The following is a 27997-nucleotide window of genomic DNA, read 5'->3' as shown; positions in this document are numbered from 1 at the left end:
CCTTAATTCAAAGTATTTAACTAAGATACTTTACACTTCACCAAACATGATATTAACATTTACGACATCTACATTTTAACACAAATAAAGGACATAATTACACCAGAGTGCATGGAAAACATTAAAAAGAGCACATGCTTAAAAATTAGGATTTATGTTACTACTCTTCGTGCAACTATCGCAATCTGTTTGCCTCGTGTAATTTGTTGCCACCGACATCGCAAAGTACCGGAGAGCTGATTTTTCAAAATTTGATATCATGGCTTGTTTTTTGGCTTTTTGTCTTTGACTCGCAGCAGTTTGTTTGCATTGTCTTTTTTCTCAGGCGGACCCTCACTCTCTTCGCGTACACTACTCACTGGTGACGAAGTTTCCGACCGCTCGGAATCTTGTTCGGAATCCCTAGTTGATTTGCTTCCATGACTATTGCCCCCCACCCTGAGGACCTTCCTCTTAGTGGCCTTGTCGTGGACCTTTTTGTTGGTTTCTAAACTCCTCAGTTCATCCGGAGGGAGGTAGGGAGGTATCTTTGTGAGGGAAAAATCCGGATATGAGTCAGGATCAATGAATCTAAAAAAAATTGGTATAATTTTGAAAAATCTTAATTTCATAATAAAATGTTTCTAAAGCGATTGAAGCGCATCCATGAATTTTTTCCGAATGGATTTTCAATTTCCTGACTTTTCTATTTCATAGAGTCCACCAAATTTTAATTCAATGATCAAAAATATCCCCCACACGCAATCGGCAGAAACTAAAGGCCTTATTTTTTCGCAAATTTTTAGCAGTTTTGGCAAACAGAACCTTGGTGCCATTTTTATGGGCCTGGTGAACAACTCTGCAGCTGGGTCAGTGCCTGTCTCCTTCATGGTCTTACGACGGGTATCAGATGCGTTGGGTGTCTGAACTGTTTTATTCTTGGCCCTCTCCAGTGACCCATACGACTGTCTGAGTTTGTTCTCTTCGTCACTCTCTGAGACTCTAGAAACATATAGACTACTAACAAAAGTACAAAGTTGATAAAATGTTACTTTGTTGTAGCTAATTCTAAGTTAAGACTATTAAAAAGAATAAGAATTAAGATGAATTAGTCGGTAAGTTAAAACATTAAAACAATGAGAGATCATTCTCTCCGCCGGAGAGAATGGCCAATGAAGGTCATAGAGGAGTGACCAGTTAATTAAAACTAAAAACGTTTTGCAACAGATGCAAAACATGATGCAATCACAACATTCCTCTGAGCAGGAAAAATTTTAATTTACACTTAATAAGTACGGAATACGAACTAACTGAGTCTGAGTCCTTTCTCCCCCTTTAAGGACGAGGGAAAGAGTTTAAAGCACCGCTAAATAGGAAACTGAAAGTAACTAAAGCGTCACTATAGTGCTAAATACTGCACCGATGTAACGGAGAAATGGTTATCCGGTATCCGACGGATAAGATCTAAGCAAAGTAAATAAAATTAAAATACGACGAAGTTATCACCGCGTTTTTAATGAAGGCAATGAATTACATCGCGTAAGATAGATGAAAATCCGATACAGGATTTATGACAGCATGGTAAGGTGGTTCAAATTACGGATAATTTATCCGAAGGAATTGATTTGTTACGAAAATTAGTGTACGCAAAAACTTCCAGTTCAATTGTAAGAAATATAGTTTAGCACCGGTTTGTGAAATAGGGTGTAATCAAGGATAAGAAAAAAAAACGGTTGGAATTATGCTTGGTGATTACAAATTTCTGTATTCGTTTAAAAAGTTTTCTAGTTCAGCGTTAAAGAGTTCACTATCAAGTTCAGAATGATCTCCGAAATTTTCTACTTCCACCCTCAGCGATTCATCGGTTGATGGGGTGGATGTTTGGTCTGGAGATGGTGAATCAGAATCTAATAAAATTAATTCCGCCGGAGCCGTGTTGTTGTCTGTCTCGTGAGTAATGGTGTCATCAATTTCTATCACCATGGGATCGGCTGCTGAACCAGAGGCTTCTTGAGAATTGTCTACGGCATCTATTAAATATCTTTGACCATAAAATTTCGGTGGGCCAACATTTCTACTAAAACGGCGGATGGTGGGGAGAACTTTACCAGGTATGTTAGAGGGATTGGGAGGTGGAGTGCACTAGTCTGCTGAATCATTTATTTCGTAAACCGGGAAATCTGTAACTGAACCCGAATCCATTGGATTACAATCGTCTTATAAATCCCGTGGTTTGATGGTGGATTCCTCCTCTCCCTGGGTTGCAGTTCTCTGTTCTGTTGCACTAGGAGCTCGATTAGCGGGAATAACGCTTATTGGGCACGCGTAAGTCTGGTCCATGGATTGCTCTCTATTCAGGTCCGTGTCGTCTTCTAAAATCTCAGATTTGATTTCAGTATTGGATACGCCGGAATTAGGGTCATTTCCATTTGGGAAATGGGTTGTGTGTGAGTCTGAAATAAAGCGCTCTCTGGCTATATCTCTACAAGGAAAACCGCCCGCTATCCATTCCCATTCCCATTCGCTAGTATCCGAAATATCCGAAGGAATTAGCATGGATTCATCCGAAGCAAGGTAACCTGGAGGGGTTGACGACTTCTTTGAGCGGCGAGTTTGTCTTCTGGTTGGTTTGTATGGTGACCCTGATACACGTGTCCTTGTCAGGTTGTCGGATGGGACCGGTTCCACTTGTCTGCGAGTTCTTTTCATCGGTTTTTTCGTTTTTGGTCTTCGTCTTGAGCCTTCCTGTTTCTGACCTACTTCAACATAGGATTAGGAAAGTACGGGAATGAAATATTACCTTTAAAAGGTCTGATTTTATTTGAGGTAGAAATAGGAATCGCAATGTCGGATTTTCGTATTATTTTTCCGTCGGATAATTCTACTGTCGAGGTAGATGAATTTATTATTCTTTTGTTTAGTTCCTTATAGAAACAGTCTCGGTTGATGTTACCGTTAGTTTTCCGACGAATTTTACCTTTGAAGGGACTTTTAATTGGTAATCTACTAGGCTTGATTTTCGAGGATGAGGCGTAGTCTGTGTCATAGCCTTTTTCGGTCGGGGTTTGTTTCTTTTTCGCTACCAAATCGTCCTTGTAACCATCCTCTAGTCTATCATCCGCGTTCCAGTCCTTTGCCCATTCTTTAGACAGTATTGATTTCCCTTTGTCTAAAATTCCAAAGGAAGGTTCACCAGAAGCTAGTTGTTTCCAAATTGTATTTGGTTTTCTGTTATAGTGGATTTCGAATGGCGAACATTTAATTTTTGATTGGTAAGTTGAACGTAAATTCCAGATAATTTTTGAAACGGCGTTTTGCAGTGTACATTTATGATGTTCTTTTAAAATAGCAAGTAATTTGATTTTCACAGTGTGTACCAATTTTTCGACTAATCCGTTGGAACGATGGTCGCCTACTGTACACAATATTATTTTAATGTTGTTAGAATCACAGAATAATTTAAAATCTTGGCTTGTAAAGCAAGTAGCGTGGTCTACCCTTATTGAATAAGGGATCCCGTGTAAGAATATATAGTCCTGTAACAATTCAATAACTGTTTTTGTAGAGGTAGAAGATGTAATTTCTGCCGACGGAAATTTAGAAAATCTGTCAATGCAAAGTAATATATATTTGTTTGACCCCCAATAGGAATCCAAAGGACCAGCAAAATCTAGGTTAAGTTCTTCGTTTGGTTCCAATAATGGAGGAAGTTCACTAATTTGTGAATTAGGGATAACAGTTTTCAGATTCTGAAACAAACACATTAATTATTTCTATTTCTAACTCCGCGTTTCTTTTTTGTTTAATTCTTAATTGTAGATTATTTAATTCACCTGTAGATAGAAAAAATTGTAGATACTGTTAATATGCTAATGTGCACTCTGAGCAATTTATTCCGTAGAATCAAGTTTGCCTGTTATTATGAGGCCACCAGATGTATTGGGCCAAATACTTCATTCCAAATTGACCCGGATGAGCTTCGTGGAGGGTCTTCAACATCGCGTTTCTTAAGGTAAAAGGTATAACGAGTTTACCGTCCATGTAGAGTAATCCGTCGGATTCATGTAGATCTCTGGTGAAGTGTTTGAAATAAGGAGAATTTGCATTAATCTTCTCCACCTTATTTTGAAGTGCTTTAACAATTGGATTCAACATGGGGTCGTCTTCTGTCAACAGGGCTACCAGCTTGGCGTTAAATAAAATATTCAAGTTCAAGGGTCGATCCGGCAACTTCAAATTTTCGCGGTATTTTTAACGAGATTAGCGTGGTCAGGTAAAAGCGGGTAATCTAAATCTACTGAAATACCGGAAGTGGTGGGATTAATTACAATATTCTTATGATTCATATTAACAGTATCTACAATTTTTTCTATCTACAGGTGAATTAAATAATATACAATTAAGAATTAAACAATAAAGAAACGCGGAGTTAGAAATAGAAATAATTAATGTGTTTGTTTTAGAACAATCCGTTGGAATGCAATTTGAGGTACAAATTCTGTTCTTTTGTGATTAAATGAACAAATTGGAAAAGTCGAGTTAAAAAGTTTTAGTACTGCTGCTATTAGGTAATTACGTAATAAAGCGTAATCGGAATTTTCCAGATTAGAACCAATAGCTGAGCAGGTAATTCTTTGTTTCTCCGACGGAATAATTGATTTGTGAATCTTTTTAATTTTGGCTACTACAAATTCCTCGTCGTAGTGAGATATTGGGAGGGCGTTTCCAGATGGGATTTTAGAAATAAGGTCAGTGAAGCCCATATCCTTTCCTGCTAGATGTTTGATTGAAAAATTGAAAGGTAATAATCTGTCTACCCATCTTGTTAATCTACTGTGATATGTTTTATTTCCGTGGTTTGGTGATAAAGCGGACAATAGAGCTTTGTGGTCAGTAATTACTTCAATTTCCGATCCGTAAAGGTAATTCTTGTAAGGTTCAACGGCCCATACGACCCCTAGTAATTCGAGCTCGTTCGTAGAATATTTTGACTCGTGAGGGTTTAAAAAGCGTGAGGCAAAAAAAATTGTTTTCCAGTCGTTCCCGTGGAGTTGTTTGAGGGAAGCTCCCAGACCATTGTGTGACGCGTCCGTTTTTACTCCAGTTTTCCGTTTTACGTCAAAATGGGTATTCTCTGTTAGGTTTACAATTTCTTTTTTAATTTTTTCGAACGCTTTTGTATGGTCATCATTCCATTCGAATATCGATTTCTTATTAAGAAGCGGACGGAGCGGGCTTCCTAAAGAGGCTAAATTTGGAACGAATTTGATGTACTGGTTTGTAGAACCAAAAAATGATCGTAGTTCTTTCAAATTGTTTGGAATAGGTAAGTCTTTTATAGCTTTCGATTTGTCGAATAAAGGTATAATTCCTGATATTGAGATTTTGAATCCCAACCATTCTATTTCTTTTTGAAAGCATTTACATTTTGACCATTTCACCGCGAAGTTATATTCGTCTAGAGTGGATAAAATTTTTAACACAATGTTCTTGTGGTCTAAAAATGTTCCTTTGGAAGCAATTAAAATGTCGTCTAGGTAACAGTTGGTAAAAGAGATAGAACCTAACGTAGAATCCATTACTCTTTGAAATTCGTTAGGCATATCGCCTAGGCCGTAAAAGCCGGTTAAAATTGGTTAGTACCCGTAATATCATCGCCCACGATACTAAAGTTGCATTGGTTACTAGTAAATTTATCTAGTGAGAGTTGGCTGTAAGCATTTTTTAAGTCTAAGTTAGTAAACCATACTTCTCCAACGGAATCATTAGCAATTTGCGCTGCGACATTGTCAACTAGTTCGTGGATGTTCGGCATTTGGTAATTGTTCTTGTAAATCTGTTTATTTATAAACTTTGAATCTAAAGCTACTTTGGTAGATTTGTCTTTTTTGCAAGTAATGACTATTGGGCTAATAAAACGGTCTTCGTCACAGTTTTCTAGTTTTTTAATATGTCCCTTGGCTTTTAGTCTATTTAGTTCTGTCTTGACAGAATCCAGTAAGTGAAGGGGAACTCGTCTTCCCTTTAGTTGGATTGATTTTAGGGGTTCGTGAAAATTAGTTATTTTCGTCTGGTTTTTAATTTTCCCAATCCGAAGGAATAAATTTTTGAATGTTTTTGATACGTTTAGATTTTCCCTATCTTTGTTTGTTTGCGAGATGGAATTTATTGAGTTACACTGCTTGTTAGTCTGGAAATGTGGGAAGTGTTTCTGAGAGACTTCTATCCCCACTTTCGGTAGGTTGTCATTTCCTAGGATATTTCTCTCGTGTCCTTCGGTCAAAAAGAAATGACAGTCGTTGTCTGACCAGCCGTTTGAAAAGATCGGGAGTTTCACCTTTCCAGAAATGTTTATGGCGTTATCTGTGGATCCACAGTAATTATCTTTGGTTGCCTTATCCACCGGATAAATTTTCAATTAAGGATCGAGTAATTTCAATTCGTGTAGTACGTTTTTCTCGAGGAAGCTCACCTGGCTAGCCGAATCCACTTGGATATTTAAAATTATTTGGTTTTCTTTTCCGAGTCCAATATTCAATAATTTCTTCAATTCTTTTCCATCTTCGCCGAAAATCGTAGTGACATTTAATACAGAGTAATCGTCGTTTTCGCTTTGTCCAGATTCCGACCATGCATTTATGACGCCACAACATTCTCTATCCATGTGGTCAGTATTTACATCCCGAATATCCGACGGATTAAAATCTGTATTATCTACAATTTGAGTATTTACAATGTTTACATTTTTACGACGAGATCTACAAAGTCTGGTAAAAGGACCTTTGAATTTACAAGAAGTACAAGTAGTGTCCTTTGCTGGGCAAACTGCTAGATGGCCTTTTGAGAATGTTCCGCCGCACTTCATATAGTTGTTACTTCTTTCGATATTGAGGGTTGGTTCTCTTTTGACGTTAAAATGGTTGTTTGATTTATGTACGGATGATCCGTTGGATTTAAATTTGCTTGTTAACTTTAGGTGGTTTTAAAATTCCCTTTTCGTCTATAAGTGCTACGTTTAGTGCTTCACGTGGGGGATGGGTTTCTGTTAACAGTTTTCTTTGGATGTCGTAGTTTTTCATGTTGTTTATGAAAATGTCTCGTATCCACTCTTCTTCTCCTGCGGTTATGTCGCACTTTTTTGCCATTTCAGCTAGGGCACCCCAAAATTGTTCGTGCGGTTCTCTGTCCCGTTGTTTTCGGTTTAACAATTTATGTCGTTCGAATGTGACATTTGTCTTTCTTACGGAAGCGATCGCTAGGGACTCCCAGAATTCTTTAAAAGAAATTTTTAAGACTTTCACCTGGTAAACTTTTGCCCGAAGATCCTTTTTCCTTCGTTTCCCAGTGCTAGATATAGGACCGAACGTAGTTTTTTATCAGCTTCTTCTAGTCGCATTCCATTGAATTTTTTTGGTTTCAGTTTTGATCGATGCTGATTTTTCTTCGTCGTATCGTCTTTGTTCCTGGGTATTTCGCTCCATTCTCGAGCGTCTTTGGGAATCTGTTTCTCCGTCCGTCGGATTTTCCAAATTTGGAGGTTGCGGGTGATGTCTCTCCGAAGGATTGAGTAAAATTTCTATGTCGATGTTCTCTTTAGCAATTATAGCTAATTGAAACAGATCACTCCAGTCTTCCCATGGAATGGGGGGTGTACCGTGTGATTTTGCCAAAATGGAGGTATTCCTCTCACGTTAGATTCGTTGGTTGACTGCGCCATGATAAAATGTTACTTTGTTGTAGCTAATTCTAAGTTAAAACCATTAAAAAGAATAAGAATTAAGATGAATTAGTCGGTAAGTTAAAACATTAAAACAATGAGAGATCAATCTCTCCGCCGGAGAGAATGGCCAATGAAGGTCATAGAGGAGTGACCAGTTAATTAAAACTAAATACGTTTTGCAACAGATGCAAAACATGATGCAATCACAACAAAAGTTGTGAGTAAAACTAGAAACAAAACACTAAAAAAACCATTCATCTGTTGCAAAAATCATGTGAAGTCAAAACAAGATGAGATCATCAGTGATTCAAGGTCATGTGAATTAAAGTTGAAGCAGCAAATATAAAAGAATTAACTAATGATTAATATAGAACGAAATCAACGTCTAGAAAGTTACTAAAATACTAGAACAAAAAAACTAATTTAAATTTGAATCGGTTCTCACGCTAAATCAGGCAACTCAACAAACAATTATGTGCCATCAAATTTTGTATCATTTTGCAATTCTTCAATTAATTTTTGCCCCCTCTGCAATAATGACTGTGGTAGAAAAACTAATCACCTGCGCTCTTCTTATCACCTGGCACTAAATAATCAAGTTTTTCCGCCAAACATATAACAATTGAAGATACTGATATAATTTAGAACAATAGAAGGATACGAACAGGTACTTTTTGAGAACAAACAAAATTAGGACGAGCGAAATTATGTTTTCTATCCAAATACTAAGCTTGTGACCAGCAATTCAAATGGAAAAAAATTGTAAGAATTTAGCAGCTCAGACTAAAGTGAGAACTAAATATCGAATTCAAATGCTCCCCTATAATTTGTCGTGATTTGTTTAATGACTTTAAAAGAAGGCAATAGCATTTGCGTCTGAACGGGCCACGAAATTTTGTAAATGTCACAAAATGAAAAAAAAATCCCGTAACGAATTGGAGCTTTAAAGCTCCAATCTGAGGCGTGGTATGGGCCTCAGAAGATTTTAGAGGTTACCTTTATGGCTCAGAATTTGAAACTTTCAGAGTCTTTAAAGCTTTCCTGATACCACTACAGCGAACAACGGAAAGAAAACGACGCAGAGTAGATTAAGCTGTTGGGTTAACCGACTTCTACCATCTATTTCTACATTGACACTCAATTGACACTTAACCCTAAAACTTTGGCTAGTTCAGGTATAGAAAGGAAAGGAAACTGTCTACCCCGGAAAAAGGTCACTGGAAACAGCTTAACGGATTATCCATTTCTCGAGCCGAAAGATCTCCATGGAAAAACCTCTTCCGGTCTCCATCCCAAAACTTTTCTTCGAAAAAAAAGAGAAACTTGATGTGTTTTTGGGCGTTTCAGGAATGATCATGGTTTCCGATGGTTTAATGAACGATTAATCTGAAGATGTATCAAATTATAACGCCCCTAATACTGACAACGCCTAACTGAACCAAATCCTAATCTTGATTTGAGCATTACAGGCTTGGACAGGATCACTCAGTACGACGCGGTCAACTCAAGCGGACTGACGGTAGCTCCAACTCAAGCATTTTAAACTAATTATGACATTGGAGGAACAGATAGTGATCCCATTCAAAACGATACTTCACTGGATGACTTCACCCCGATCACAGTTACAGCATAACCTTCCAGATCTAGAAAAACCACGGGTCCCCGAAAATCTATGGAGATCAAAGATTACTTGGCAAGGTCTCTGAGAAAGAATCTCTCGACTCGACGGGAAAGTAGCCTTCCTGAAGCAAATTGAAAAATCTAGGAGAAATGAACCAAGCAAGAAGCCTTCCAAAAAGAATTCTTTCTTTTATCGAATCCAAATCACGGTCAAAATGGGCTTTAATTTCAGGTACCTAAAATTGGTCGACAAAAACCCACCCTACGTATTGGATCAATTGCTGTTCAATTAAAAAGATATAAACAAAGCAATATTTAGCTTCTTTTATAACAAAAACCTTGATATATACAAATTTTTGCATATTTCTGCGTATTTAAATTTGGCCCATTTTATTTTCAAGTCCTTTGAACCTTTCATGATGGAATACTGAAAAATTTGATTTGTATATTTTTTTCGCCCATTTGGTCTCTGCGTATGAAGGAGTTCACTTATGATAAAGAGTTTCACCTATCAAGGAGTTTGCTTGGTTTTTCACTTTTTACGAATGTCCATTTCATTTGTCCGTCTGAATTCACTATTTTTGTCGTTCGGTTTGAAGTCACTTTGGCACCCAATTTCCACCACATGTAGATTATACAATATTTGAGTTAGTTTTAATAACAAAATCATTCGAAATGAGAACAGATATCTCCCCTCAACCTTTTGAATTTGATAAGATCTCAACATATATGGCTTAATTATAATCTTATCGTAGTTGAAGGTGGCGCTTTTGATAAAACGTTCTCCAAAGTATACGAAGTTTTAAAATCAGTTCAAAATAAAATGTCGAAGTATTACGCCAAAACGTACAAACAGGACTTCACTGCTGTCTTCAATCACAAAGACTGCACCAGATATTACCACGAGGTCAGTCAATATATTGAAGCAAATCAGCGGGAGCGACTTCACTTTTCTAGAATTCAACATCCACAATTTTTTCATAATCAAAAAAAGAATTGTAAAAACATTTCAATTAATAGAAAATATTGAGTGAGGTCGGGTTGTATTCCTCGTAGAGTAATTTCGGATAATAGTACAACCTTCTGTTCGTCACGTTATCAGTCTTCGTTCGGACAGATTTGTGCAACTTCCTAGTCTAACACTAAAAATTTTTCCTATTGCCGTTATTTTAGGTAATCTCAAAGATTTGGAGAAACATTGGTAAGATCGAGATTAGGATGATATCACTAATTTACTTCAATCTGTATTAACAGTGGTCGGATCAGTTAAGCTGATCACAATAAAATCTTTCTATTTGAGGTTTCAAAATTGATCATTTTTGATAAGTTTTAAATACTTAACATTCTAATAAGTCACAACACTAACTTAAAAAGTTTAGCATTTTTGAACGGGGTTCCAGCTTTTTTAAAAATAAAACTTGAACTTGGTGGAGATGCTCACTCTATCTATCGGCGATCAAAAACGGGCAAAATGTCATTTCTCAGTTTAAAACATACTAGATACAGGGATAGGGTCGAGCACTTAAAATTATCGAAACTCGGCCTAGCACGGTCGAAACATAACTCGAGCACAGTCGAAAGAGACTCAACTTCATTGAGCAGGCTATAAATATACTTCGAGCACGGGGTGAAACTAGCAAATATGGAGGAACACAATCCAATTTTATAGAGAAATTGTTTCCCTTACTGTTTTTATCACCTAGTTTTTTTTGCATTTAACTTTAAAGGAAAATTAGTACTGAATACTCAAAAAAGACATCTAGCTAAAAGTTTTTCTCAGGTGATACTTAGCAGAAGTAACAAGTAACACCAGCTACCATACAAAGCAGCCAAAATATTGAACAGATACACCGTTATATCTCAACAAACATTTAAAAAAATATGAAAATTGAGCGAACTTCGAAACAAATTACATAACTTTTGGTTGATTCATATACCCATGATACTTTTAAATTAACTCAAACGTCGGTCGGCTGGCTTATTAAAGTTCCTTTTTAGCTTATGAAAGAACTCGATTTGGTTGAACGAAGTGAGATAGTGGCCAAATACAGTGAGAGATGTCTGCTTCCTATTTTTAAACAATGGGCCCTTGAATTGAACAAACCTCTCAAGTTCGTTGATATGATGTGTGCCTATGGGAATGATACATTGGTGTACACCAACGCCTACTACCAAGAGGTTGGTTTTTCAAACAAAACTTAAGCTCGGTAAATCTTGGAACAAGAAATATACTAATGGCTACGAACTGAGTTAAGAGGCTCTTAATAGTTCGACAGGTATTGGTCTTCCTAAACATCTTGAGATCATAACAAAATTACAGAAACTATTGCAATTCTATACAAAAAAAAATATCTTTTTCTGGTTCGAATATATGATCAGAAAAGAAATTATACAAAAGTTGATTAATTTCAAGAGGCGAGCAGCAACAAATTTTTTTTGGCAGATTGAGATCTTTCTGGAGCTTCAGAAGAAAACTAAAACTCAAAATGCGTGGTTTAACAAAAATAGTGCGTTTTTTAAATGAATCACCTGTTTTTTGAGCCACTGTAAAATGTCATCATTTAAGATTTCAATTTTTCAGGACTTTGCAAAAACATGGGCTTCTGATTCGACTTGCTACCAACTTGCGAAGCCAAGACAACTTCCAGTTGAAACTCTTGGCGTGGACAAGAGTGAATCGGCACTTCAGTTTGGGAAGAAGGCTGGCATATTTGACAAAACTCAAGCACTCGATATGAACAATCTTTCGGAGTCTGAAGCTCAAAGTTTGAAAGAGCAATGTCACAGTGCAAATACTCTAACGATGAACTCACTTGGATACATTCAGGAGGATCAAATTAACAAAGTGATCTTAGATTACAATAGAAATAAGAACGGTTGATAAAATAGGGGGCTAATAAAAGCGATGTGGAAAAAGGGGCGGCAAAATGAGTGGAAACCAAAAAACCTGCGCAGTGCGCTGGACAACTGTTCGAATTCTGAAAACTATCTTCTTAGTGGTGGACTGGGGGCAATGTGAACTGGTTTGTTTGGCAGGGGAAAATGCGATTCGATCTAATAATTGTCACACCACGATTTGATGCTTTAAACGACTGCTTTAGAGCAAACGCATTGATATCGACTATTTGAAACGAAAGTGTTTTTGAAGAATAATGTAGCATGAGAAGCTTCTGTGCATGTCGTTATACGGAAGCCAAAAATTTAAATGTTTTTGCCAGGTAAGAAGTACTTCTTTTGTAATCTAACGTTACTATAAGGTGATAGACTGGTTCAGTGGTGGACTCGAGCCAGGTATGATTGCAATCGGGTTTGTATATCCCTACGATGGACCAGAAAGAGTTAGCCGGTTCAAACAACTGTTGCTGGAAAAACTGAAGTTCTTTGCTTCTGTTCCGATGACTAATATTAAACTGATTGAAAGAGAAGGCGCTAAATATGGACCGGAATTCGGAACTTGGAAAACATGCTACTACGAAATGTGGTATTTGACGAGAATCGCTTAAGAGTGACCGATTGGCTCGAAAAATTGCACAATAAATAGAACCCAAAATAACACATATTCATTTAATTTTACCAATAAAAAAACTTCATTGAGTAATCTGTAATCATAAAGATTTTAAGGTAACTGATGTCTGAAAATCAGTGAAGTGGAAAGAGCTTCCCGAGAACTTTCTCAAAAAACGTTCGTTTTATGTGTTTTTTCAAAGTTTTTTTTATCAAAAGACACTTGAATCCCTGAGGAGGGGGGGGGGGGGGGGGTGGGGAAAGCGTCCGAACCCCCCCCTCCCGCACCGCCCCGCCCCCCTAAATCCGCTACTGATTACGACCCCCTGCCGACCCAAAGGATCCCCCTTAACACTATTTTGAGATATCCATTTTTGGCTGACTGACCCTAAAATTTTTCTAAAGGCGCCAATATATACTAATTTTGAGGGGGGAGCCAATATATACTAATTTTGAGTGGGATTTTTGGTCAATATTTTCCAAAAAGTGCCTGTCTTGGCCTGTTTTTTGAAAAATTGGCCTGTGCAGAAAATTTGGTCAAAATGGGGTCTTTATAGTGATTTAGGAGAGGTCAGAAAATCAATTTGGTCGACCTAAAAAAAAGGTCGAAGAAAAAAGGTCCATCCACACATCTTCAGAGATGAGTTCTGCCAATAGCGTTTTGTCAAATAATTTAGACAAACTGAAGTTCCCAACATTGCTCATGTCTGATAATGAGTCGTCCATCCTCCATCCTAAATGTCTAACCAAACCAAAAATATAATGTCTTTACTTACCACGAAGCGTATATTAAAAATAGACTCAGCCTTGCCAAACTAGTCGAATAATTCACACTAGGCATCAGTCAGAAAAGTAATGACTAGATGCTTTAAAAAATTAAGAACAGGGTCAAATTAAGTTACTAATTTTAACATCCAATTTTGGTTTCGAAATTTTGTAGTTCATAGGAGAGACTATCTGAGCCAATCAGATCGTTTGCAACACTTTATTGTAATTCAAAACTATTCCAAGAAAATTATGGATTTCAAAAAATCTCGTCTCACTAATAATCAGTACGAACTGTACAGTTTTTTCAACAAATTGTAATTCACTAAAATTTAGTTTTGTTTTTTTATTTGTTCTAATATATTTTGCCAAAATAATTTCAAAAAGTTGCGGTTTGTAGCAGAAATATATATTCAAAAGGAAACACACGGTAAACATTATGCAGAGTATGGCCATAGGATTTTCATGTTCAGACTCTTATCCGGACTCGGAGTCCTTATCTAACGGGTAAAAAAGACATTATTTATATTGACCTTGATAATCCGTGCGCAGCATATTCAATGCAGAAAAAACCCGAGATTGTCACTTTTTGTTCCGACCATTTGAAATATGTGGAGGAATTTTTTTTTCAGGTATAGTTTGTTTTAGTTCTTTATAACTTTTGGTCTCGATCTTTGAAAATGGGGAAGAAGTTTGATTCGCGTGTTTTAGTTTTTTTTCAATTTTTTCTTTTTGTTTTCCACACCAAATCAGGTACCACAAATCATCATCGGACTGGGTTGAGTGCTATATCATACTAAAGCCAGCTCAGTCGTGATGCGAACGACATTACAAAATTTCTAGAAACTTTCCACAGTGTCGATAAAAACCGGGTTGAAAATTTAGACTCATCTTGAATCTCGAATTTAGACTCATCTCAAAAAAACGGTAGTATAATCTGATATAAATTTTCTTCGTCGTTTTTTTAAGTCATTTTTTTTCGAAAAAATTGTTTCCAATTGGCCTTTTTTGCTGTGACTGTCAAATATGTCTATAGTCCAATTTTTGTTGAGCTAAATTTATCACAGCGCGCAGAAAACAAAACGACACTTAATCAATAAAAAAAAAATTTTTTTCGTATTTTCAAGACTATGGTCGGAACATCCGCTGTGCTACAGCAACCGGCTATAATTGTTAAGTATTTTGTTGCTGAGCAAATAGTAAATTAGGGAATAATGCATATAACACAAGTTTGAACTATAGTTTGGCAGTAAAAAATAGAGACAACGGCCGTGCGGATTACGCTACCGACCGGAACTACAAACTGACCATTCGTAACCGGGTTCGAACCACCCCACCAAAACTTTTTTGCTTATTTAGTAAAATTTAACAATTTAGTTCATAAAACGACCTTGGCCGACCTTGATTCACATGTTTTTGAATGTCAATAAAGCCGGGTTTTGCCGAAGTATGAACGCACTCTCACGCTTGATATCGGTGCTGTTCAAAGTCGTCTGCTTAACGAAATTGTTTGTGTTTTGAGCCGATAAAGACCAAAAGCTCCTAATATTCAAAATCAAGCTTTGGACGACAGCTTTTTATTTGCATATTTTGGTGCCTCGACCCGTGAACTCGCTGCCGAGTGGATCAAAGGCTTTTTTGCGAATTCTTTCGGTAGTCACGAGTCAACAGTTGTCGGCTGTTTCTTCGCCAACTTGATATCTCCCGACTGTAATACAGTATCCAGAGATGACGCCGTCCACTTTTGGACCTGTTCCAAAAGTCTAAACGATTTCGAAATTTACGAGGGAGAAGCTCATTTACATGCTACTGATGTTCTAGAAGACGAGCGAGATGCGAAAACTCAAAACAAAAATAACGAAGTTTAAGCTATGTATCCTAATTTAGACGTCAAATATACGCGTGCTCTTGAAGCAAAAGAGCCACACCAGAAGGCAACTGTGTGGTTTACAGAGGGTGCTGTCTGACAGACTCCTGACTAAGTGACTATTTACGGTGGATATAAAAAACTACAGAAAACTGTAAGACAAGCCAAGCGCCTCCCTCCTCGGTTTGATTTGCCCATCATTTATCCATGTGCTATAAATTTTGATGTCACATAATTATACATTTACCAAAGTGCTCATAATGACAAAACACGTTTTCATGTACTAGAAACTTTTTTCGGTAAAACACATTTGTTTAAAAAAAAAAAACAAGAGACCCAGCTTTTTGCAAATTGTTGGGTCAAACGTTTGTACCCTAGTATGAAAGCGAATGTTATAGTTTGTTTGTGAAATTTTGGGCCAAGATTTTGAACCCGGTTTGCTCAAACCCGGTAAACATCCCTTCATCAAAAAACTGCAAAAAACTGAAAACAAAGTCAAAAAAGAACTTTCTATCGAAACTTAACACCCTCGACGATAACGCTTGAAGATTTCAATTTCATTTATATAAATTCAAAAAAAAAAATTCAGTCAGTTAAATTATTTTGAGCTCCGGCGACTTCAGCTTTACTCTGAGTCGATGAAGGGACTTTGAGCTAATTTATGAGACACCCCTTAATCTACCCAAAACATTTTTTTTAAGTCAATAAGTCCGCCGCGTCCGTTTTTTTTTCGTATAAAAACTAAACTATTTATGATTTTTTGTTGTCGGTGAAAGCTCGTTGCATCACGCTCTAGAACAGCTACCAGCGTCACTACGCAATCAACTTATTGATACTTACTTAGCCATACCCGGCCTAAGTTTTAACCCTAACGCCGTTAACCCCCGTAAAACTGTACAACACTACTTTGAGTCATTTTTATACCATCAATTAATATCGTGATTTGGCACGACGTCATAAATAACTCAGTTAGTAGGCATCGCAGTAATAACTTCAACCGTTTGTCCGAAGATAGACTTGTAGCCATCCTTAAACGCTATAATGCGAAAACAAGTGCCATCGCGTACTGTCAACGCACCGAAATTGAGGAAATATTTGAGAAATTTAAAGAGTCAGGTATTCTTACCATCAGCATAATTGATGATTTGACATCGAAACGTAAAGCTAAAGATAAGCGTTTGCGCAAACAGTACTTGACATTACAGCAGCACGATACATTAGAAATCAAAACTTTCCGGATTATTAGCAGATATGGAAAAACTTAAAAAACTTGTTGCTAAGACTAAGAGGAAAAACAGATTGAATAAGATGCAACGGGCTGACTTTAAGCATCGCACTCTCATCTTAGTCAAATTACAGGAGCACCTAGCCGAGGTATTTAGGTCTTTAGCTCAGTAGCTAGGTCTTGTAGTGGTTGTTTAAATTGTTGCACTTATTTTAAGGCTTTAAATTAGTTTTTTTTTAAGTTAAGGTTTGATACGTCCTTCTCTTTGTTGTAAAAGCAAAGCACAACGGAAAAGTTTGTCACAATGAATCAGGAATAAGGCCTGAAAATGCAAACGCTTCTTGAGTCTCTGCGTAATTCGGAATTTGAGCTCCTCAATTTTCATTATAACATTCAAGAAGCCATAGAGAACAAAAAAGGAAGGCTGATTGTTGAGAATTATATCAAAAATGATGAGATAAGTCGATTGGCGTAAAAGGCTACTAAAAGAGAAAAAAACTTGCGACAAATTAGAACAGTGGCTTGACCTAGTGATAAAAAGACAAGATGAGGTCATTCGGAAAACTAAGAACTATGTAGGATCTGAAGAACAAGTTATGTCCATTTCATCGCGTTCGGGGGAAGTGGCTTCCTCGAAGGGTTCCGAAAAACCTCGACGAAGTTCATATCGGTCTAAGGTCTCAGGTCAGGGTAAAACTACCTCAATGACTTCCAGTGACGTAAAAAAGATTTGTTGTAGGCTAAATCAGGAACAGAAGAGATCGAGAGAGTAAACGAAGCATCAATGCGCTCACTAGAAAAATAGCAAAGGTTGGAAGAAGTACAAATCCGCGAGGAGAATAGAAAATTGTATGTTGAAGCCAAAATAGCTGAAGCTGAATTCGAGAAAGACTCCGACTATGTTGACCTGTTTGCTAGCTTGGTAAGCTCTCACAGGGAACCAGTAGATGAACGCAAAGAAATTTGGGTGGATAATATGACAAAATTTGTAACCGTAACCAAAGCGACCGCATCCACTTCTGTGGATTGAATACGGCTTTCTATAACGCCCCGGAGGATGTCGTTCCTGTCGGTAACGCCAAGTTAGGTGGCTTGTCCTCTACGATGATGTATGGGGCTGACTCCCCTCACATGATTCCTAAATATCCTACGCAGATTGCTGCCGGCACTAATACGCAGCAAAAAAAGTTGGCGAATATGGGTCGAACTTAAATCAAAATGTAACACAACCACACCGGTTTTCAGATGTAAATCAGTGGGTTAATACTGAGCCTACCACGTCTGCTAGTTTTGAAAATGTTTTATCACCTTCGTATATAAATTTACCTCCTCATACTGAAGTTGTTTCGATAGTACCGCCTGAAGGTCATCCCACCCGAACCTCGCATCGTGGTTTCCTGCAACTGCAACACCCACCCCGCAGTTTGCAACCCATTAGCTTTGAATGAGTTATCGCACGTATTTGAAGCAGTAGCACCTGTTTCCCCTCCAAAATCGATAACTTTCCCCAACAATAGCGGTGGAGCAATTTACTATTTCACTCCACCGCCCGAGCAAATACCCTTGCAACCACCTATTACGTCGGATATTCCTTGCTCGTCAGCTCATCAGCCGTGTTTTTCGAATCCAGCCGCATCGTGTGTATACCAACCAGTCCCGAATAATGTCAATCTGCCATCGCAATCGATATCCGTTCGAGACTTAGCCGAAATCTTGGCATCGAACAGGATTCCTTCACCCGAATGGAAGCTTTCGAAATATGATGGTAATCCGTAAAGCGGACCACATAAAAAATGATCTAAACCTGACCGCGAAAGCACGTACAATGTCCTCTTTCATGGTGCAGACTGCAATTTTCCTCCTCGAAAGAAAGAAAACTATTCTCTACCGGAAAAGCCCCGGCGGATAAATCAACGTTGTCTTATTCCGCATTCGTGCAGGACGTTAAAGGTCTTCTCCGATTTACTCAATTAAGTGTTTCATCTAGGTCAAAACCCGATAACGCCCTCGTTTTGTGTTTTTCCGCGAGCAATCACTTCTGGCTTTCCGCAAGCTTGCCCCGCCGTCTGAACTTGTCACGGAAAAAGTTGATTTGAGCCTAAATAGTTTTACTAGACATTATTCCGACTGAGTTAGTCGAGGTCACACTATCCACTGGCATAAAAAATATCGATTATACTTTCAAAACAACCGCTGACGTAAAGGATGAAATTAATGTTGGGTCTCAAAAGGTTGATGTTCCGGCTCTTCAAGAAAAGTATCCATACCTGTAACCAATTAAGCCAGTTCCGTAGAGTTATTCGGACATGGAAATGGTTATTGGTCTGGATTTTTATCACGACATACGCCCGCTCGATTATATTCATGATGCAGATAAGAAAACTTCAATGGCTGTTCGTCTGCCGGTAGGATGGGTTTTGAGTGATCCACTCCCTTCATCGTCTGGGTTCTTGTCAACACGTTTCAAGTGAATTGCTGAAGACGTGGAACTTGTTAGCCAAGTTTAAGAGTGCTATGAGCTAGAAAACTGTGGCACATGCAAGCAAGCTGATGCTTGTTCTGCAGCCGAGCAGTGAGCGCATAATGTTTTTGAATCAACAACGTATCATGATGGTGAACGGTATTGGGCAAGAACGTTATGGGCCGATGATAGCAGTTTCTACCCAGCAATTACTACTCAGCGCTGGCACAGTTCAAGAGGCTTGAAAAACGGCTCGACAAAGAAAGTGTTTTAAAGAGACAATAAAAGAGAATCTCGATAAAGTTCCCGTTAAACCGCACGGTCCGCAGCTACGCTTCGCCCGTGAATGGTATTATATCATTCCCGTTAAACCGCACGATCCGCAGCTCCGCTCCGCCCGTGAATGGTATTTATCCCATCACCCTGTCCTCAATTTAGACAAGCCAGGTAAGGTTCGTCGGTTTTTAAATGGCGCGTCAAAGTTTCACGGCCGATATTTAAACAAATCTTTGCTCGTTGGGCCTGATTTAATGCAAAATTTGTGACACGTGTTAATGCACTTCCGCCAGCATCAATTTGCCGTCTCTGCGGACGTCGAAGGTATGCTCCTCCAGGTTGGGGTAACCCCTTGTGATCAACCTTCTTTGCATTTTTTGTGGCGCGAGGATGCCACATCGCTTCAGTATACCCGGCATATATCGGTGCTCGGGACTCACCAACGTGCTCGAATTTTGCACTTCAGCAAACCGCCAAAGTTAACGTTGAAATTTTTCGAGAAGCATCTAGAGCAGTCTTTACTAGGTACTAGGTTGTACATGGATGATTACTTGGATTCATTCGAAAACCGCAAGGACGCAATGAGAGCAAGCAAGGATCTGGTGAGACTTCTTGAATTGGGAGATTTCCGTCACACCAAGTTTGTTAGTAATTTTCCTGCAATTGGATAAAATTTAACCCCTTTAATTGATGTAACTGCAAAAGTAGAGGACATTGCAAGTGGTAAGGACCCTTTGAACTCTCATGTATCACGGTTAAAGTGGAACCATGGAAGTGACTCTCTCAGTCTTAGAGTAACCGTGAGCTCCACAGATCTGTTACGCAACGATCTCTTCTCAGTTTTGTTTCTTCGGTCTTCCACCCTATTGGTTTGATGGCTCCTTACATGGTTCTTAAAAACATTTGGCGCAAAAATGGGCAACAATGGGTTGATCCCTTACCAGAAGCTCGTCGGGAGCAATTCATTGAGTGACATTCAATCCTCTCTATCTTAGGAAAAAAGTCATTCCCCGGTGCTACTTCAGTAATCTGTTTGATCAATACGAGCTTCATATGTTTAGGGATAGCTCCCAAGATGTGTTTTGCGCGGTTGGTTTTCTTGCTGCCCGGATTATTGAGCTTCAAACAACTGAGATTGCATTTGTTTTTGGTTAAAACAAAGGTAGCAAAATTGAAGACTTTTTCCATTCCGAAAATGGAATTGCAGGCACCGTTGCTGGCCTCTAGGTTGAAGGAAGATCTACTCGGGCATTTTCAATTGATGTCACCCGCACCTTTTTGTAGACCGATAGCACGACGGTGTTACAATGGCATCACTCTATCGTTAAATTACCGAATTTGGTCGCAAACCGTGTTTGTGAAATAAAAGAACTCACCACTGTGGATCTATGGCAATAGTAGAGGCAACCCCGCAGCCACTGGGACACGCGGAATGTCGTTGGAATGCCTTAAAGAAAGCAGTTGGGTCAGGCGTCCAAGCATAGTTTTGGCAATGAGTAGCCTTTCAAACCAAATCTGGATGTTGTTAGTAAAATCCTCTCGAAGAAATTTGTGGACGACACCATAGACAATTCGACGCATGCTCTCACGAGTATTTTGAAGCAGTCAGAGTCCGTATTAGTTTGGGAGAAGTAAAGTACTTTTACGAAGCTGCACCGATATGTTTGCTTTATGTTGAGGCTATTGCCGAAACACAAGCACTTCCTCGGGCCTACCAGGCAAATAACCGATCCGGCCGAGAAGCAATTGCGAAAGATAAATTGTTATTTTTGGCTCATTTCGAATTGTTCCGAGGTGAGTTCAAACAACTTCAATCAAGGATACTCGTAAAAAGGTGCAGATTACTCACCGTTTATCGGCCCCGGTGGTATAATTCGCTCCACGGGACGGATTCAGCGTTTAGCCGAAATCAGTTTTGAAACTAAGCATTCCATCATCTTAGATTATTTGGATTATTTACGGTCCATAGTACATGGGGTTTGTGGTGTTGGGTCACCGAGCGGCCCTCCGTGCCATTGAAAGATGTTGCTTTGTTTGCAGAAAACGCAAGGCAAGCACATAACATCTTATTATGTCAGACCTCCGTCGAACGGCTTGGTTACCGCCATCGGCCTTTCAGTAATTGTGGTGTGGAATTTTTTAGTCCATTTTACGTGACTATTCGCCGCAGTAGTGAGAAAAGATGGGCTTTTCTGTTCGCCTGCACGACTACCCGTGCCGTGCACATCGAAACTGTTCCGTCTATGGACACCGGCTCTTGCGCCATGGAGATTGAAAGATTTATCGCCCGCCGTAGTACGCCAAGTGTTGTATAGTCAGACAACGGTACCAACTTCTTTGGAGCTGATAATGGACTTATGCTTTGCGTACAAAGTTGGATTAGACAGGCTACCGCATTGTTAGTTCAGGAGGGGATTAAAAGGAAACACAATCCTCCTGGTGCGCAGCATCTTGGTGGGTCTTGGGAAAGGCTAGTGTGCAGTTGCAAACGGTTCTTCTACGCAATCATTGGAACTCGCAAGTTAACGGATGAGGTATTGTCGACCACGTTTTGTTTAAAGGAGCAACCATTGAATGCCCGTCCAATAACGCCTGTTAGTCCCAATTCAACTGAATTGGAAGCCTTAACGCCTCACCAATTTCACTAGGGTGAGCACTCTGTCAGCTTTCCGTTGCTAACACTTGATAAAAATTTAAACCACCGAAAGCGCTATGTGAGAGCACAACTTACGCAAATGCTATTTGGCAGCGTTGGCTGAACGAGTATGTCCCTTCCTTGAGCAAGCGCACAAAGTGGAATGCCGACTCGAACCGAGATTTACGAACTGGTGATCTCTTCTGGATTGTCGATCCCAGCAGCCCTCCTGGGCACTACCCGTTAGGTCGAGTAACCGCTTTGCACTACGCTAAAGATAAATTCGCTCGCTCCGCAACCATTAGGACCCTATCAGACCCATTAGTAAGACCCCTCATTAAACTTGATCCGGTTCTCGCCTCTTCGGGGGGTAAAGATGTTGCTGAGCAATAAGTAAATTAAGGACAATTGCATATAATACAAGTTTGAACAATAAAGGCAGAGAGACAATGGCCGTGCGGCTTACGCTACCGACCGGAATTACAAGCCTACACTTCGCAACCGGGTTCAAACCCCCCACCAAAACTCTTTTTGTTTATTTAGTAAAATGTAAAAATTTAGTTCATAAAACGGCCTTGGCCGACCTCGGTTGACAGGTTTTCGTCTCTCAATAAAGCCGTGTTTTGCCAAAGTGTGATTGCACTCTCACGCTTTATATCGGTGCTGTTTAAAGTCGTCTAATTAACGAAATTGTTAGCGTGTTTTGAGCGGATAAAAGCTGAAAATTCTTAATATTCGAGATTAAGCTTTGGACGACAGCTTTTTATCCAGCATATTTTCAAAAATTTTCATTATTTAACTTAGTTTTGAGCTTGAGTTTGTAAAAAAAAAATTACCACCTTGCCCTGTTCAGAATAGTACGTTAAATGTTAGCTGCCGGGGTACGATTCGGCCATTTTAACATTTGTTTGGTATCATTTTGCACCATCTGTTTTAAGCAATTTCTTTTTGTGTTGGCCGGTCGAAATTGGAGTTTGAAAAATGATGACAAGCGCAAGACGTTTTGTCGGTTAGGGCATCAAATTCCTTAGCGAGGAACGTCCTACACCACCCCCCCCCCCTCCCCCCTAAATCTACAAGAGGTAAAATTTCAGATGATTTTCAATCTTTATCGGTATCGGAGCTCGAGTTGTTCCCTCTAAAATAATTCTGTTATTTAAGTAAAATGAACATGAAAAAAAAATTATAGGAATGTTTGGAGCGAAATTTGATGTCAAAATCTAAAATTTCCTAAATATATACTCAAATTGTATTCACCTGATTTGATAAACTTTTCAGAGAAAACTGTAAATAAAACTTTCAAAATATTTTCAAATAGCAATTTTAAAATATGGCATAACTGAGCGGATACTAGTTTTCAATTGGCTTATGGTAGTTTCAATTGGGACTGTTGTAGACACATTGTGAAACTTTCATTGAAACTATGTGCTAAAAATACTGGTATGAGATAAAAGCATTGGAGAAAAGCTTTTTTGATTCATGCTTCATCAATAATACTTGTTTTTAAAATACCAATCCTTTAAACTTAACAATGACTACAGACGCTATAAAACTTTATCCATTTTCTGTGCAGCTGAAAAACTAAGACGTGAACCAAAAAATTGTGTCATAAGTTTTTAAAAAACAGTCATTAATTTATGAACAAATTTTAGCTTAATGAAACTCTCACAAAAAATAAACACAATCAACCCAACCGATGTTTATAAGTCGCAAAGGAACAGTAGTACAGAATTTTTCAACCACGGTCAAAAAAAATGGCAAGAAAGTTTTGTATCACAAAAATGGAACCACTATTTTAAAAAATATATAAATATATATAGTTTTCTTGGTTGGAAAGAATGAATCAAACTACGCATCAATAAAGTTTAAAGTAATTGTTAACAAAAAAAGTTTTTCGACACCACTAGATCCGCGCTCTATAAACCGTTGGACAGCATTTTGAAATCGAAAAGTCGAAAGCGATGCAGTTTACGCTCATTGGGTAGCTTTTTCCGAAATTGCGATCTCAACTTCGGCAAAGTTCTAGTGATCTTACGTAGAGACGGAGCTGCACTTCAAAATCACAAAAAAAACCTCTCCGAAAATTTATAGAAATTGAACCAAAACACAGGAAAGTGAGCCTTGAAATAGCGAACCTCTAAAAAAAACCAGGAACACCTCTGAACAAAATACAGAATTACCCCTTCGAAGCAGCGAACCTTTAAAAAGAAAACCGGTGACATTACTTGGAAAACATGAAAAAGAAAAACAGCCTAGATTACCACTTCAACAATCATATTTACATTCTATCAATACAAAAACTGTTGGAGCCTGTTTTGAATTTTAATCAAAAAAATCTACTGACAACAAAATTGACCCCTATACGTAAAGAAGTAAATTAAATCGAAACATCCGATTTTAGACCATTTTCCTATTTACCCGTCCTTGCCAATTTACTGGAAGGATCATTATACCACTGAAATAGATTTTGTAAATCGGCAAAAGATACTACATCAATCTCAGCTCGAATTCAGACTAAAACGAAACCAGTTGACGCTATTAATTCTCTAGTAGAAGAAATCAGATTTGATTGTGACAACCAAGGTATTGAAACTCAGTGTGCTTTTCTAATCACACGCTCTTCTTCAGCAAAGGTTGTGATTACGGTATGAGAAGACCAACATAGAATATTCTAGTTTCAATTTCTCAGATTGCAAGCATTATGTAACAAAATCAAATTGCAAGTCAAAAACCAAAATGCGGAGTCGCACAGGGCTTAATTTTAGGACCACTTCTTTCACTCTGTATACTAATGATGCATCAAAATGAATGAAAAAACTAACACCTACTTATCTCTAAACCGATAAAAGCTATTAAAGCTCATTCTGAAAAAATATTAGAGACTAACAAAAATGACAATGCATTCACAAAAGCAAAAAAATGTTTGGACAAAACAAATAGGCTTTGAATTAACACAAAACCAGAAAAGTGAGACAAGGAAAAAAATATTACTCAATCAAAATCAACAATAAGAAAATTGAGCAAACGACCGCTCTCAATTACATGGCTTTGCATCTCAATTGCTGCTAGAAATCAAAAAGAAAACAATTAAATAACAAACCTTTTTTTCTTAAGTTTTTGACATAATTCTCAATATGACACGAAATTCAATAAACAACTTTCTCCACAAGTTTCAAGAGACTAAATAAAGGAAATAATGAGCTAATCGATTTGGTAATCTTTTCTCATAGTATAGGTTTTCTTTAAGGTATTGATTCTCCATAAAATTTGTCAAATTTTGAAGATAAAAATTTATATATGTCAATAAACTTCAAATTTGTGAATGACAGAAAAGTATAGCGGTGGTACTACACCACCATCCTTAATAAAAAATTGTTTTTTTCCCCCGCCAAGTGAGGTCTGAAAAGAAACATAATTTGTCTAATAACAATATCCAAGACTGAGTTCTAATTGAATGATTCTTAATAGTAATGTTTTGACAAAAATGGACCCATAGTGGAAACTGTTTATTATGACTATCAAGCAAACAACCGATTCACTCGAATAGAACCCCTAGACATGCAGCAAAAAGTTTGCATTTATTCTAGTCTTTGTCAAAGATGATGGTAACGGCAACTAGATATCGGCCAAATAATTCTTGCTTGTACTTCCTGCTATACTTCCTATTAATATTTCCAGCTTGTATTTCCGACAAAATGTTTCCAGCTAGTATTTCCTATTAATCTTTCCCGCTAGTAATTCTCGCTAGTGTTTAAGGCTGAAATTTTTTGCTAGTACTTCCTGCTTGATTTCAATTCTGCCAGTATTTCCGCCCAAATATTTTCTTTAGAAAGCCGCCGCTATCACCTTTTGAACTTGCCTAGGTATATAGTTTTTATCGTTTGATCACAAAAATAAATTGAAGAAACTTAACGCTTTTGATCAATAATTTACAACCAAATCAGAGTTGTGAGCCTATGATTCAACAAAATCTGTTATCGAACGGTGATTTTTTGTCAGAAGCGGAATATCACGAAAAATATCTTTACGGAAGTGAACAATCATGGCATTAAAACTTTCAAGTCGTAGTACAAATTGATGAGCATACAATGTGAACAATACTGCTTGTATCAGGGTGAAGTTCTGAACCTTCCGATAGACTTTTAAGGCCTATGGATTAGTGTTCGCTTTTAAAAAATTGCAAATCACCGCCAAAGTGTTATATTACGCATAAAATCAAAATGATATATTTCGCATACGAGAGCGCGAGATATTTCGCAAAAAAAATTCAACAACGCAACGTAATAAGTAGACTAAAAAGCATGCCGAAATTCAAATTGAGAAGCATCTTCTCAGAGGGATTTATTCTCCGTATATGCGCTTTTAACACGGAAAATGTCGCCTGTCATTTGTTGTAAATTCGAAACCTTCACACAGAGCCGAAGCTGAGCTTCGGCCCACTAGCGATACAACACTAGAAATCAAAAAATCAAAAATGACGGAACCAGAAAAACTAGATCTATCAAAATTAATGAGCCTAGTTTTGAAACAAAACCATGCCAAGACAATAGTGTAAAATTAGCATCGGAAGGTGATTTACCAAGCGGTAACAAATACCTTGGCAGAAACATTCAAGCCGAAAAAAGTCAACAAGATTTAAGACTGATGAAAAGTTCCCGTCGCCCTCATAACACTCAAAAAACACTATTTGCTTGTCAAATGAAACAATATGAGACAACTAAGCCCATAAAAATAGCCTGAAAACTAAGAAGCCCAAAACTTTTATTGGAAAAACAATAAAAAGGATATACAGTGAGAGTCATAGACCAATGAGCGTAAATATACGATGCATATACTGCATGCATGTCGTTTAATGCATGCATTGCATCTGAAATCTGTGTACAAAAATACTAACGGGAGAAAGTCTAGTATCCGATTGGAATACCCTTGCTATCGCACAGGTAAAAATCACTTAACTTTGCAAAAAAAACAATCACTGATAAAATATTTTCCTGAAATTGAGTTCAAGACAACGAAACCTTGTGAATGATACTTAAAGAGATCCTCACAAATGCTAGCTAAAAAGTCAAAATTTGCCTGAAGAAAACACCACCTCGGTTTTTCTCGACAAAAATATTTTGGAAAGTTTTAAATATCTTTCGAACCACAACTGTGAGGGCTTTAATATGATTTATCACTCAACTCTCTCTGATGATTATTTGTGGTAGCTGATTTTGCGTGGAAAACAAAAAATAACTAAAACACACCCGAATACAAAGTTCCTCCTTAATTTTCAAATGGTCGGAACAAAAATAGTACTAAAATGACAGCCTTTATCCAGGGCTGGTTAAAAAATGTACAGAAGTCTTTTCATAAGTTGAAAACAATGTGAAAGTTTTACTACAGGAACTGTTTATATCCTGATAAATGAAACAAGTTTATTTTGTACTTCTGGGCTTTCTTCATATTGGATTGGATCAATTTTTGAACCCCGAACATTGGATCCATAAAATCAGCTGCAAATCTTTCATCTGTTGGTCAAAATATACAATTTTATAGCGGCTCACTTGTTGAAAATGATAGCTTCCTGATGTTTTAAAACACAGCAAAACTGGCCGTTTTAAAACGTGCAAACCCTGCATTTATCTGGTAGAAAAATTAGGACTTACTTGGAGAAGGGATTGTGAGGTTTAACTCTGAGAACATACAGAGCCGCGAATATACCAATCCACACGAGGATTGACACAAACAACAGTACCGCGACAACTATGAGGATTATATTTGTATCGCTGTCTTCCATAACTTCGATTATTCAGATAAAAATAATTAACTCATGCTGAAAAACGTTCGAATTACAACATAATACTGAGATCGAGCTTTTTAATTTATTCAAATCTTTTATTGGTCTACTGCTGTTCTTCTATTCGTAATATTTGACTAAAAGTGCCTCTATTTTAAATGTGCCT

General features: G+C 37.9%; 3 protein-coding genes across 3 annotated transcripts in view; 2 read left to right on the top strand and 1 right to left on the bottom strand.

The window, feature by feature from the left end:
* The window catches only part of LOC134839524 (large ribosomal subunit protein uL11-like), a 359274-nt gene that overhangs the window by 187266 nt on the left and 144011 nt on the right, over positions 1-27997 (top strand). The window lies entirely within an intron of this gene.
* LOC134840202 (uncharacterized) lies at positions 3-27996 on the bottom strand. The gene is made up of 3 exons (XM_063855926.1): positions 27701-27996; positions 805-981; positions 3-570 (listed from the first exon to the last, which is right to left on the bottom strand). Exons 1-3 carry the CDS (start codon positions 27829-27831, stop codon positions 258-260), a joined length of 621 nt encoding a protein of 206 aa, XP_063711996.1. The 5' UTR covers positions 27832-27996; the 3' UTR covers positions 3-257.
* On the top strand, positions 9892-12995 carry LOC134840043 (uncharacterized). The gene is made up of 4 exons (XM_063855671.1): positions 9892-10226; positions 11318-11497; positions 11901-12164; positions 12577-12995. Exons 1-4 carry the CDS (start codon positions 10143-10145, stop codon positions 12820-12822), a joined length of 774 nt encoding a protein of 257 aa, XP_063711741.1. The 5' UTR covers positions 9892-10142; the 3' UTR covers positions 12823-12995.

Source organism: Symsagittifera roscoffensis, chromosome 2, assembly GCF_963678635.1.
Source record: "Symsagittifera roscoffensis chromosome 2, txSymRosc1.1, whole genome shotgun sequence".
NCBI classification, from domain to species: Eukaryota; Metazoa; Xenacoelomorpha; order Acoela; family Convolutidae; genus Symsagittifera; species Symsagittifera roscoffensis.
Note: the sequence above shows the minus strand (reverse complement) of the source record. Positions and strands in the feature narration are given on the sequence as shown.